The 14,486-nt window shown below is 39.4% G+C and overlaps 1 protein-coding gene across 11 annotated transcripts in view; it reads left to right on the plus strand.

Moving 5' to 3' along the window:
* adgrl3.1 (adhesion G protein-coupled receptor L3.1) overlaps positions 1 to 14,122 on the plus strand; it is a 175,540-nt gene extending 161,418 nt beyond the window's left edge. For 2 of the 11 annotated variants that reach the window (XM_086083280.1, XM_086083279.1), the window contains 7 exons: positions 436 to 604; positions 4,606 to 4,782; positions 5,232 to 5,325; positions 7,560 to 7,688; positions 9,602 to 9,619; positions 10,161 to 10,463; positions 11,694 to 14,122. In XM_086083280.1, the coding sequence (XP_085939406.1) occupies positions 436 to 604; positions 4,606 to 4,782; positions 5,232 to 5,325; positions 7,560 to 7,688; positions 9,602 to 9,619; positions 10,161 to 10,463; positions 11,694 to 12,334 (1,531 nt within the window). In that variant the 3' untranslated portion in view covers positions 12,335 to 14,122. The remainder of the gene's footprint in view (positions 1 to 435; positions 605 to 4,605; positions 4,783 to 5,231; positions 5,326 to 7,559; positions 7,689 to 9,601; positions 9,620 to 10,160; positions 10,464 to 11,693) is intronic. The other 9 variants (XM_086083290.1, XM_086083288.1, XM_086083282.1 and 6 more) reach the window with 8 other exon arrangements.
* The last annotated feature ends 364 nt before the right edge of the window (positions 14,123 to 14,486 follow it).

A 14,486-nucleotide genomic window follows, 5' to 3' on the forward strand; every position in this document is an offset into this window, starting at 1 on the left:
ACTTCAGGATTTGGAAGAAATCTTCTCGATAACGCTGCTATCAGCCGGGTCATGGCCTCTCCTACCTTTCTCCACGTCGTTGGTGTTTGATGCCTCCTGTTAGAGTTTGAAACTCTTAAGGAACACCTCCCTTGGTTTTCTCCAACCAACTTTGTCAGGGATTTAGGTGAACCCTCCCTAACCCCTTTCTCATCCTTTATGGTAGCACATGCATCACAGTAGGCTGAAGAGCATTTCTGATCGAGGGCAAGAGATAAGGTTAGCGTAGCGCAAACTGAAAAGGACTCTGTCTGCAGTAGGTGTCCATTATCCATGGCTTCTACTGACCTTTATACCTGACACATTAGGAGAATAATCATTATTTTCAAAGATTGTAGTATGTTGAGTGCAACACAAGGAGAAAAGCTTTTCTCTTAGATGTTCCCTTTCCTGCAGGTCTTGGGTGATCGGGGCCATAGCCCTGCTGTGTCTGTTGGGCCTCACCTGGGCTTTTGGTCTGATGTACATCAACGAAAGCACTGTCATCATGGCTTACCTTTTCACCATCTTCAATTCGCTGCAGGGCATGTTCATCTTCATCTTCCACTGCATTCTCCAGAAGAAGGTGAGTAACATGGAGAAGAGAAAGAGAAAGGACTGACCATAGCGATCAGAAAGTCCAAATTACGTACTTAATATCTGGTTGGTAATCTTTCAGGGGCCAGTTGTTCAATTCTCGGTTATTTTAACCACTGTTTAATCCCTAACCGGCGGTTAATTTCTTAACCCGCCGTTAACTAACCAGCCGTAAATGATGCGTTGTTCAAAACACGGGTAGTCACGCTGTTTGTTAACGGCACCATCAAAGTTGCCGTTTTCGTCGCTGGTTAGCACGATATATCCCACAATTCCTCTTTTTGTTTACTTTCGGTTCGGCGAAGGAAATGGATACTATCCAAACGACACCTGGCACTCGGCGCAAAAAAATAAGCAGGAACTTTTCTGCTGACAAGGAAATGTTTTTCAATCAATGTTTGAAACAATTTAGGAGTTTTTGTGAAAAATACTTTTTTTTTTATTCATTATAATTTATTTTTTTCTACTGTGTTTATTTTCAGTGAATATTTTGTGCAATATTTTAGTATTTTTGCCAATATTTTTGTAGCATATAATATTGCATATGTTTGTCTGATTTTGTTTCTCATATTTTTGTCAGTCTTTTTGACCGATTCGTATTTTTGTGTAATATTTTGAATTATTTGCCTTTTTGTATTTACATACATCTAATATGTGTGTATTTTTCATCTAATATATGTAACTATTACTATTACTATTTAAATTAATTTAAAAAAAATTATAACTTATGAATTAAAATTTAATAATTAGCCGCTATTCACAGTGTTGTTGTCATTTAACTTCCACTGTATAATGTAAATTCATCAATAGAGTTTGTATCGATAGAATTACCTTGTACAACATTTGTGCCTGATTGTATTGTACATATAATATGAACAGCATGGATTAATAACTGTATATTTAGTTTTAAATTAGATCAGCAACATAGCTCCTCATGCAGTCACAATGTCTAACCCCTTACGTTTATATTGGGTTGGGATGATCTTATGTCTATGTATATGCTCACTAATTTATCTCATCCATAATGTCACCTGGCTACGCTTAAAATTGTCATCCGAATTTCAGCATCTGAGTACATAGTAACAGTAAATATTCTCCGATTTCTGTCGTCCTCCATGAAAGCAGACTGATTATGTTTGTGCAGCCATCCATTCTCTGGACCGCTTGTCCTTTCTAGGGTCACAGGTGTTCTGGAACATATTGATTATGTTTGTGTTTTTCAAATAAGTCATTGGCAAACATCTGCTTTTACTTTGGAAAACACTAATGAACTTTTTACAAATTTTCTGACGGGTGGTACGGACCAAACTCGTAATTTAATCACGATTAAACATTAGTGCATTTTCCTCACTGCCAATTGGAAATGTCCGTTTTTTTGAATGAAGGGATGAAAATTAAAACATGTTTCATCTGATTCATCGATTAGTTGGCAAAATAATCAACAGATGAATCAATTATTAGAATAAACAGCTGGAGCCTTAATATACTGGCTTATTTTCCTTCCAAACGTGATTTACATGCGGTTTCCAGGAGGAGCCTACACATCCCATCATATTTCCACAGCCTCCCACACTCTGTCGTTGCCTGGGAGAATAGAAGAGGAGAAAGATATGGCGATACATTTGATCAAATACTCAACACACTCCGTGGCGTCAGTTCCATAGAGGGTTTTGGGTTTTTCCGTGTGTGTGAATGTGCATGTGTGTGTCCGAGATCTACTTAAGGTATGTGTTAGGCCATCAGATCAGGTGCCTAGAGAGATGTCCTTAGAACGGTGCTGAGGTTTTCTTTGGCTGCAGCCCAACATGGTTTCTCCCAAGATGCACGGAGTGGCTCAGCACACAGCTGTTCAAACAGAGCACGCGGCAAAACACAGCTGCCAATCCAACAAGCTTGTTAAAAAGCAATTACACTGCTATTTGTTCTAAGTTGATTAGGATCTAAATGCAGATGTTTTGTGTGTACAAGTGCATCATATGACTCCTGGAGGAATATGGCCATTGCAAATGCAGTAATAAAGTTGGGTCTGTGTTAATGGGGAAAGTTAAAAGTTAATCCTTTAACGCCGACATTGTGGTGGAGTCGATGTTTGTTCAAGAAACCTCAGCAAGAAAAGCAGTTCACAGGGTAATATATCAAATTAAGCCAACGTTATTGGCCCATCGGAGCTGCGTGAAGACACAGGATGTGGCCGCAGTCCACTTCGGTCTGTATAGGTTTCTTGTCAGTGCGCCACGAGGCGCATTTGTCAGCCAGTGTTCTACTAAATGTATCTTTTATTTGATGTCAAAATGTGAAAAAAATGTGTTTGAAGAAATTAAATAGACCTCCAGATGGCAGAGTCACATAAATGCTCAGCCTACAATTGTCAATTAATCTTCAAGCTTTCAGACAAGTTTTACACAAGCTATGAGGTCAAGTGAAAGATCAAATTGATCGTTTTTCAATTGATTTTCCTCACTGCTAATCAGTGTGACTTGACTTGACTAATGCTAACAAGCAATGCAAAACAGAATTGACGGGCTAATGAATAGCATTGGTGGCGTTATATCCCTTTAATCAACAGATACTTGAACACAAACGTGAAGCAACCCATGTAGACAGATAATGTAACAATACTCATCGGCATATATGCTTTATCCTTCATTGAATTAAAGCAAAGATTGTTGGCAAATTAATTTGCACATTCTGTTTAAGTATTTCCTTACTGTATGTTTTTATAAAGCGCAATATTATAGAGTGCTATTTTTGTTTTTAAAAACTCATTATGGAAATATTTGTTGTTTTTTGAGATGCTGGAATGGATTACTGTAATGTCATTTCCATTCATTTTATTTATTTATTTATTTTTTCTGGAGAGCTCAGTTCATTCGGTAATTTTACCGATTTGACACATCATCATCATTGCTCTCATTTCAATGTTTTGAGTCACATGCTAAATGTGAAAAACAATTAAGTCAGTAGTCCAATGAAAAGACACTGACATTTAACTTTATTAGTGAGTGGCAACGAAATGCAACTCATTTAGTATTACAGTTTTGACAACCTTTCTATGGTTGCATTTGAAATAATTATTGACAATCTAAACAAATATATATAGTGATGCAACGACTATTCGGCCACCGGAAATATTCGGCCAAAAGAATATAGGCGAAATAGGATGTTGTGGTGACGCAAGCGTCTGTTTAAATTAAACAACGAATGCGGGGAGTGAGTGTCCGCCTCGCATTCTCTCTCTCTCTCTCTCTCTCTCTCTCTCTCTCTCTCTCTCTCTCTCTCTCTCTCTCTCTCTCTCTCTCTCTCTCTCTCTCTCTCTCGCACGTATATATATATATGTGTATATATATATGTATACAGTATATATATATATATATATGTATACAGTATATATATATATGTATACAGTATATATATGTATACAGTATATACATATATATATACAATAGTTCAGCAAAATTCTCAAAACCTTGTGTCCAGTGTTTGTTCTTCTCTTTTGGTTTTTATAGGCAGTTGCACTTTCTTGGTTAGGAATAAATCTGACATGAGTATTCTGAATATATTCTGTAGCTTGCTATGATTGGCGATAAACCAATGCAAATCATAATTGTAACGAACACAATTGCACGGGGAACGGTCGGCAGTGGCCCACCATATCCAGCAGATTAGTAATTTTGTTTGCCGTAGTGATTTAGTTGCAAAAGGACTGTGTCAGCCTTTTGTTCGTCATCTGAAAAGCTTACTTGGCGCGACTGACAGATGCTTACTTTTTCATTAAATAGCCTTTGGGGGCTCAAATGATTTTTTCAACAAATTCTAGAGTTTAAAAAAAGGTCTAAATTTAGCAATTGTGATGATCTGTGTCAGTTTCCACCCAGACTTTTATCAACATCGTTTAGTTGTTTAGTAAATTGTTAATGAACGAAAGTGACTTAATTATTATTCCAATCAAAAACGATCCCATTAACAATCTCTATCTGTCCCGGTTTGTAGGTGCGCAAAGAGTATGGCAAGTGTCTGCGTACTCACTGCTGTAGCGGCAAAAGCGTGGAGACCTCCATCTCTTCCTCCAAGACCACCACCTCTCGGACACCCGGCCGCTATTCTACAGGCTCACAGGTGAGCTTACCTGCCTGCACACCTGGACGCTACAGCACAGCAGAATCTCAGGTGAGACAGCTGCACGCTGACAGGGGTTTGGGCTATTACGTTTCACTTTCAACTGTAGATCCAATTTGGCGCATTGAACTCATTTTAGCTAAGTACATGCAACATTTGGAGTTGAAAGTGGAGCTAGCCTCAGCCTTGACTCACAGCTGTGCCCATACAGTAGATGCTGGCAAACTGTTTTGAAGTGTAAATGGAATAGAGGGGTGGATAGCCCCCCCCCCCCAAACTTATTATCCTTTTGCTGCTTGTTGTTTTGCCTTTTTGGCCTCCCTTTCAATGCTAATTGCCCATTTTTTTGAACATCACACCCTTTCATATTTTTTTTTTCGTTTTGTTTTTTGCTCAAATTTTTTTACCTTGACTCACCACGGTTTCTCCCTTACTCTTCGTCCTCCCTCACTTATCATGGTTTCTCCTTTTTTTTTCTTCACCCCCCTGTCTGTGCGTAGAGCCGAATCAGGCGAATGTGGAATGACACCGTGAGGAAACAGGAGTCGTCTTTCATCACGGGAGACATAAACAGCTCCGCCACGCTTAACAGAGGTAACCGTGGGATACCACACATTTGCATCCCCATCACTGTCAACATATCCTCTTTATTGGTAGCAGAAGGCTCAGCTATCATAAGCTGTCATTTAGTGAAGTGGTAGCAGTCTATGCGTCCCATAATGTAACACTGTGCTCATCTCAACAGTAGGGTGCATACTGTATCTGAGTATTTGATGAAACCGTTTTGTTGGAAATATCTCCCATCACAATTTATAAGTACTTATTCTAGGACTGCACTCTAAAATGACTAAAAGATACAGGCATATTTCTATTAGTTTTTAAAAAATCCACTTTTATGTTAACAAGAGTATGAAAACTTTTTTCAGTTTTATTTAATTTTTTTTCCCTGTTTTTCTTAGTAATTTTTTTTTCTGTTTTTCTGAATAATATTTTTTAAAGGGGTTTTCCTTCAGAGATTAGAGAACACACCACAATACAGTATGCACATTCATTCCTTTATTGAGAGCCAGTAAGTAAACATGACCATTTTATTGCATATGGAGGTATGCAGGAAAGTGTCCGTTTCCGCTATTAGCGAGTATTTAACAAGTCACTTGGAGTTCAGAGGTAAAAAAATAAAAATAAAAATACTATAATTATTTTTTCTGTTTTTTGGAATAAACATTTTTTCTGAATAATAATTGTATAGCCTGTTTTAAAAATATTCAGTAAAATAGAAAAAATATTCAGAAAAACAGAAAAAAAAAGAAAAATACTCAAAAAAACAAAGCTCCCCAAAAAAATTAGTCAGAAAAACAGGAGGTTTTTTTTTTCAAGTGACTGCAATACGCTTCCGTAATTTATCAACTGACACTCCTAGTTTATATTACATGTTTTACTCCTTTCTAAAGATAATAATCTTTAAAAAAAAATAAAATTAAATTTGAAGTTTGAGTTATTGGAGAAGAACCACCGAATGAGGGTCATGTAAACATTTCAATCAGAATAGCCAAGATGTACCTCATTAGTAGCTTCATTGGTCTCACCTGTTCCCGAGCCTATCAGTTAATCCTTAAATGCTCTGTATGGTTTATACGGAATACATTATTTATATACTAGTTTAACAAAAACAAAAATGCTATCATCTTTTTTCACTTTTGTTGAAAGGAATGACATGAATACCCTTAAGGGTTGCTCAAACGTGAATAACGCTTTCTAACCACTTGTGGCATGCATAAGAACATTTCAGATATCCTGTAGGACACATTGTCGAGGCAGACGTTGGTGCTTCTCTTTTATAGAACCTCTGCATCGTACAGATCGAACCAATGAAGTGTCCAGTGCGAGCATGTAACAGATACGTCTAGTATAGTTCACTGCATTCAGTGATATCTATTGCCGCCCCTCCAGTGAAGGTCAAAGCAGTGCTACAAAGGAAGTGGGTGTCATCCAAAGAGTGAAATATACTCGCACTTCCATTTGTCAGTCTCAAAGTTGAGGTGTGGCTCGCGTTTTCCTCCGGGCCACTAATAAGCTGTTAGCATGACATATTGATGCGAAAGCAGACACGGAGTGTCAGCGTCTGAATTATCACACACTTAGTGAAGGAAGTGTTAGCACCCCCCCATTTTCATACCCATCTACTCCTCCTCGTCTTTGTTGCACATACTGTACAGTATGTATGGCACTATAAGGGGCGGAGAGTGCTTTTTTATTTATATTTTAGCTGTTCATCCTTCGTGCCTGAGGATGCCATAACATGCACTACTGAATACAAATTCATCTGAATCAGTTTAAGGTGAATTACTTAATTTCAACCCATGCATTCATTATAGAAAAAGCTGATTCATCAAATAATTAGTTTCAGTGTGTCCACACATTTTTCACTGTTTTTATTATTATACAGTTTACAGGTCATATTATTGACACGTCAACTGAATGCATATACAGCACAATTATACATAAGCTGTGCAATGATATTAATGGTTAGCCAAATGTTTTCCTAGCAATGCAATATATGTGTCTCGTCCCTCGCAATGACCTGTGGCTGCTTTCACCTCAAATTGTGTTGGCTCGTTTTATTCACTTGTCCTCTTCTCTCCCTCTTTCTTCCACACACTCGCTCTTCCTCTTTTTCTGACTCTTGCTGTACTTACTCCCACTGCACCGCATCTACATTCTCTCTCTGGCCTTCAATCTCCAAATGCTTCTCTCCTTTTTTTTTTTCTTCTCTTAACTCGGCTATTGCTTTTCCCTCCTTCCTTCCTTTCTCTATCTGCCTGTACCAGGAACCATGGCTAATCATCTTATAACTAATGCTCTCCTTCGTCCCCATGGCACTAACAATCCTTATAACACTCTCCTGGGGGACTCTGCAGTCTATAACAACCCTGCTGTGGGCATGTACAACACCCAAGGTGTGCCTGATGTTCCTATTCTTAATGTGTTGCATGCAGTGCATTAGCAGAAGTAGCTTAATTTCATTGGCATGATTATTTTTATTGTGATGTTGGCTTCTGTGGTGTGGTTAAGGTTCCTGAGTAAAATAATTGGGAAATCACTCTGAAATAGGGATGGACACAATCATTTATTAATTCATCATTGGGAATCGTGTCCAAAAAAAATGAATGATTAGTCTTTATTGGACTGAGGATTTGGTTAACAAATGCTCCTCATTTACTCTCAAGTATTTTGCAGTCGGAAAGAACATGATGTCGGCTAACACAAGTTAAGCTAACATTATGCAATTCCTCTGTGCATCATTATTTTTGCTTAATGCGACAGTGATATTCTCCTCTCACGTTAAAATTAATATTTCCAAAGATGAGATTTTTCCTTCTCATCAAGACAGTAGATCTAGTAATGAATTAATTTATTTGTGAAAATACCCAATTATTGTATCACCAAAGGAGCTTACACACTGCACAGCGCAAGCTAGCCCAAATTTGGCACTGGTTACTAAGCGACCAAGCAGGAAGTAGTATGGTGCCTTTTCCCAATGATTTGGACGTAAAATAGACCTAAGCTCGTCAGTAAGCCGTGGCTTTGCTGATAATGGGGAGGAGGACAAGGAGGAGATGAGAAGCAGGAAAAAGAAGGGTATGGATCTAACTGTTGGGGGGGGTCTGGGTGTCTCAGGGTTATAATAGTTTTGGATTTTTGGGGGATTATAGATCATTTAACTTCTGTTCATTTTAACTATTTAGAGCAAGTTTGTTATTTTTTTATGAGTTTTAATTTTTTCCAAAATGTCTTGGTTTGGTTTAATTTGTATTAGTTTAAAAAAAATGTAAGTAAACTTAATTAAAGTATAATTCTCAAACAACTGTTGGACCTTCCTTATTCTGTACGGTACAACAATACCGAAATATTTTTTTTTTAATTAACTCAGAAAGCTCATATACATTTATTGGCAGACAAAAACGAAGACATTTTTCACTATTATTATTATATATTTTTTTACATTTTATATTTTTTGTTAGTTTCTTTTTTTAAAGCATTTTTATTTGTAATGTATTTCGTTAACTAATACCTTTTTTCATTTTGTTTGAGTTATTGTATTACATTTTATAACATTGGTAAACTCAAACCCCATTAGGAGCACATCACGGTAAACGTCAGGCTGAGCAGGGAACTAAAAATCACACATTTCTACCACTTTCACTAAACCTGGTACAACCAAAGTAGTAGAGATCTCCCTGCATTGCCTTTTTTACCTCATCACGACATGACATCTGTCTTGTGTCCCCAAGCTCCAACACTGAGACACCTCATTAATTATTGATTCTTTCATTTTCTCTTCCATGCTGTTGATCTCCCCCCAAATATCTTGCTGTTGTCACTCTGAAATCACTCCTCCATCATCCCTCCTATTGGATGCATCGAGATGTCTTAACACTTGCTGCATTTCGATTTTTTTTCAATTTGGGCGTAAGTGCCTTGCGCTAAGGCAGCACATATGCATTGAATGGGTTAGTTGATGGCATGCTGTGCTGTGCTAAGTGCAGTGTGAAAGGGCATTCACGTTCTGAATTGCTTTACACTATAGTTACACACTGCATGGCACGTTCACTATACTTGGGAGCCACCATGCAATTTTGCAGCATCATCGCATACTCACTTTGGATATGTGCATGTGTTGTAGAATGTTGTCTCTACATTTTATGATGTTTATTCTGTCTGATATATAAGGTAAATTATAGCAATATGCTAACAATGTACCAAACCAAAGTGTTTTAATCATGCCTCTACTTACTGTTCATCTGTTGTTCTGATGTCTGACCTCACATCTATGTCTCTTTTCTCTCTCCCCTCATCATGCCTCCAATAGCGTCTTACCGAGACACAAGTACGAGCTAAATTAATACTTCAGTAACACAGACTTCCTTTTCTCATGTCTCGCTTCTGAAGCAAACTTGTTTCTCTCCTGCCAAGAAGAAGTTTGCTTTGGCTGTCAGCCTTTGCAAAGTATCGTTTCATTGGTTTATTTGATTTTATACTCAATCTCTGCATTTGCTCACTGGGAAAAATGCTTTTAAGGCATTTTCTGAATGTTGTAGATTTAATTTCAAGACATTTGAGTGGTTTGAATGAAAATGCAATAGCTTTTTCCTTTAAACTAACTTCTAATTCAGTTAAGTTCAATGCTACTTAGACTTATTTTGCTGTTGAATTCACATTTGTCACGACTATAATTGAAAAATTGAACTATTTCTAGTCCTACACAAAAAATACCGTTGCTTTTTGTTAATTCTAAGTTATCTGCAAACTCTATGATATCACACACTAATTGTTTTCAATAATTCATGTTTCCTCTGAGATATCCACTTACTTCATTAAAAGATTTTAATCCATTTTTTATATTTCACTTTTTGTCATTTGTACCTCAGAGGGCATCCTGAACAACGCAAGAGACTCCAGTGTTATGGACACGCTCCCCCTTAATGGTAACCACGGCAACAACTACAGCATGGCCAGCAGCGAATACTTGAGTGACTGTGTGCAAATTTTAGACCGGAGCAGCGGTTACGGCACCCATAGCAACCACAAAGAGACTACCCTGGAAAAAAAGATCTTGAAGGAGCTTACCTCCAATTACATCCCCTCATATCTCAACAACCACGAGAGGGTCACCAGCGAGCGCAGTCACAACTTGATGAACAAACTGGTCAACAGCAACATGGCCAACGGAGGTGAACTCTTACTTTGAATTCATCTTGCAATGTTTTTATCGAAGAACGATATGTACAGCATAACTAAGAACCCTGGATCCTAGAAGATCATCTTTCCTCACCACGTACATCTAACAAATTGAATCGCTAGTCAATTAAAAAAAAAAAAGTGACGGGTGGTTGTGTTATTACTTTAGCTAATACTAATTGCTATCTTGGTTGACAGTTCAACAACGCTAAAAAAGGAGACACCGAAAACATGCAGGACCGCGGCTCTCTAGGACCCAAATTGTCTATCCCTGACCGAGCACTTTTCACGCATTTTTACATTGGAAATATGCTGCCAGAAAAGCTCAGCTTGCATTGGCTCTGACCAGTGTCCATTACATTTCCCATGATAACGAGACACGGAAACAGGAAGTAGTTCTCGTTCCGGTATGATGAAAACATGCCTGCTAGCAATTAGATGTGGACGAGAATGAGAACGCAATTGTGAATGTGAAAGTAAATACGAAGTAATTTAACCATTAAATTGGTTTGTCAATATGAATCTCTACGACAACTGTGCGGCTGACATACACATGACCCAAACAATTGGATTGCTGACTGGACTACAAAAAAAAAAAAGATGGGATGTGACCTTTGTAAATGTGGGACAAAACAGTGGGGCTGGCGAAATCTGCCGGCACTCCGGATGGAGACAAGGCTCAAAACAGGGACTGTCGTACTGACCCGGATCGATGGACGTAAACCGGTTTCAGCCAGTGCTCCGTCCGTGTATTTATTCAAGGCTTCGCGTCATAAAGTACTCACTGAAAATGCGGAAAGACTCACTGTATTTTCACAACATTAGGCGCACGTTAAAGTCGTACATTTTCTCAAAAATCGACCGTGCGCCTTGTCATGCGACTTTGGTAAGCTCTTCGCTTGACTGGCTGTGTGGAAGCATTTCCCGTGGACACATTGCTTATATACATGAAAGGCGGACCTGGCTGAGGACAGGCATGATGAAGATATACGGTGGGCCTTATGGTCGTGAAAATACGGTAATTGGTTAGCTCATGAAATGATCAATTCCACCTAACTTTGATTTGGCACTGAAGAACTGCAACTGCAACAAATGCTCAACTGATACAACAATGAACGTAGCTATAAATGTTTGAATAGAAAACAGATACTCTCGTGGAGCAGAGCCAAAAGGTGTTTTTGATTACAAAGAGTTGAATCCTAAGCACGCATATTTTCCTTTAGGGAGTATGGCAGGAGGCAGCAGTAGCTCCAGTAGCAGCGGGGTCAGTGGCTGCATGGGCAACGGTAAAGAGGACGTTGGTCCCATGGTGCTGGACAACCCTTCAGCCTTCCCCAACGAGGAGAACCTGGGTCTGGAGATAATCCGAGAAGAATCCAACGCTCCCCTCCTGCCTCCGCGCCCCCCTCCACCCGACAGCCACCCGCCGCCGCCTCCCCCGCACAACTACTCAAGGCCGCGCCGCATCCCGCAGGAGACCAGCGAGAGCTTCTTCCCGCTGCTGACCAACGAGCATACCGAAGAGCACACGCACTCGCCCAACCACAGAGACTCGCTGTACACCAGCATGCCGGTTCTCACGGACCTCCCGGACGGCCAGATGAACGGTTTAACAGACGGCGAGGAAGACAGCTCCGGCGAACTGCAGCCCTGTAAGAGCGCCACAGCTCCCGAGTTAGATGACGTCTACTACAAGAGTATGCCGAACCTGGGTTCCCGGAACCACCTTCACGAGCTGCAGAGCTACTACCACATGGGCCGTGGAGGTAGCGATGGATACATGGTGTCCGGCAGCAAGGAGGAGTCCGACTCTTCGCCAGAGGAGCCCCCTGTGGACCCCTCCCACCTGGTCACCAGTCTATAGAGCCCACTAAGAGACTCCTATCCCTCCTTGAGCCCACTCTCACAACCTTCCACTTGTGTGTTGTTGACTGACAGGCCGAACAGGTCCGCCCCTGGACTGAGTCCTGCTTTTAACGTGTACGGTTCAGGACAATATGGGGGCTGAATGTATTGTCACCACAGGGCGACGCTGGGTGACACTTTGTGAATATCAAACAAGAGTAGAACCTGGAAGGGAGAGGAGTGGGGAGGGATCTGTAATTCTATGTGTTTAATTGGAATCTTACATGAAAGTTCTCTAATGTGGACCTCCAGCATATCGTATAGTCTCCACTGAGGTTGACCACCCCCACATCCTCCTGGTGAAGGAAATCGTCCTTGCACCTCTCTGTCACTCTCGCTCAAAAGAGTCATATTTGAGTGGTCGGACTGGTTTCGGGCAAGGCCTCGCTCCACTACCTGCCAATCGAGCGGGGGACATACAGTACATAAAAAAAATAGCAACCAAACTGTATCCATATGTTTTCTGATGTTCTCAATTCTCTTCCTGTTCATATCTGCTCAACGGGAGTCGTGTCCAGGCTGGTGTCACGTTCCTTCCTGCGAGTTCTAGTGATTGCGGCTGCTGTTTATTTCGCTAATAACAAAGATGAGAGCTTGTAAATCCGAGAGACGATAGGTTTAAAAAAACAAAAAACAAAGGGGGGTTGGGGGTCGAGTGGGTTGTTTATTCTCCTTTCTTCTGTAAAAGTTCTCAGTTATCAAAGAATTATGATGAAGTGATTCAATCATTTCTATGTATTGTATAGAATACAGAGACAAATGTTGCATATGACCAATTCTTATTTGTCAGTTGTCTGTGGAACTGTTGGCAACTGTCTCCTTTGGTTCTGGTCACGGATGGACGACGGAGCGGATAAGGAACAATCTTTCATCGAGACAGTTTCGCACTCTGACTAATATGCATTTACCCTACGCACACTTCTTTCTGGTCCTTTTATAGTGACACCATGCTCACATTTTACAAATTGTTACTATATATTTTACACTGTGTAGTTAAAAGGGAAAATAGGAGGGGGTTACCATGGGAACGCTTTTACTGGAAGTGGGTCCGCTGACGTTTTTCTTTTTCATTTAATAAGACATTTCCTTCCTTTAGGCACAAGGGGTGGGGGGTGTACCTGGGTGAGAAAAACACACCAGGTATTTTTGAGTAACTTATATATGAAGCATATCGTTTTTATTGCCAAATACTCTAGCGTTTGACATTACCTAGCCGTACTGGTCAACATGTCATTGTGCAGAAAAAAATGTTTGGAACAAATATCCTTCTCAAAAGTCAAAACCAGAAAGAAATGTTATGATTTTTATTTTATTTGTAAATTTATGCCGTCGATGTGCACTGAAAGAACTCTCTGCACACTGCAGCACTGTCTAATGTTAAAGCCAATGTTTACTTATTTAGGAGGGAAATTTCAAAATTGTATTAAGAGTAGCTTGCACATATATCCCACAAGCCCCTTCCAAGTTCCCCGAGAGAGAAATTATTTATTTATCTGTTTATCGGTTGAAAGAAAGCAAAAACAAGCTTGGAGGAAAAAGAGCTGACTTTATGCAGGAGTAAATAGAGTGGCACTGGGTGGTTCTTTTTTTTTGTTTTTTATTTTAAATTATTACGATCATGTTGATTATTATGATATTATTGCTGATTATTTATTCTTTTTGTATGGGTTACAAGTTGAATGATCTCATAACTAATATTTGTTGTAACAGTGAAAGTTGTTTGCCAACAAATAAATTACTGACATAGCTTTGAGGCTTTTTCTTCCGCCTCTCATACTTGAGATGGAAAATTTGGATGAAATGCAAACACTGTCGGTGCACTTGAACGTATTCACTCATGCTGTGATTTTTTTTTAAGTATGTAGATGAAATATTTGACTGCAGTAATACCCCTCCATCTCAGGGGTAACATTACAAACCACCCCCGCAATAAATGAACTCCACATTATAGAAATACGCCTTTTAAACACTCCCTATATATATTTTTGTACTAAGGTCTTTAAACACACTTTTGAAATAATAAAACATTTAAACACATATTGTATATTAAGCGAAAGCATGAACAAAGGATGACACAAAAATGTTAAACACAGTATACTGATTCCTCTGTG

The sequence above is a fragment of the Leptonotus elevatus genome, chromosome 8, assembly GCF_054856555.1.
Source record: "Leptonotus elevatus isolate MCC_2025b chromosome 8, RoL_Lele_1.0, whole genome shotgun sequence".
NCBI classification, from domain to species: Eukaryota; Metazoa; Chordata; class Actinopteri; order Syngnathiformes; family Syngnathidae; genus Leptonotus; species Leptonotus elevatus.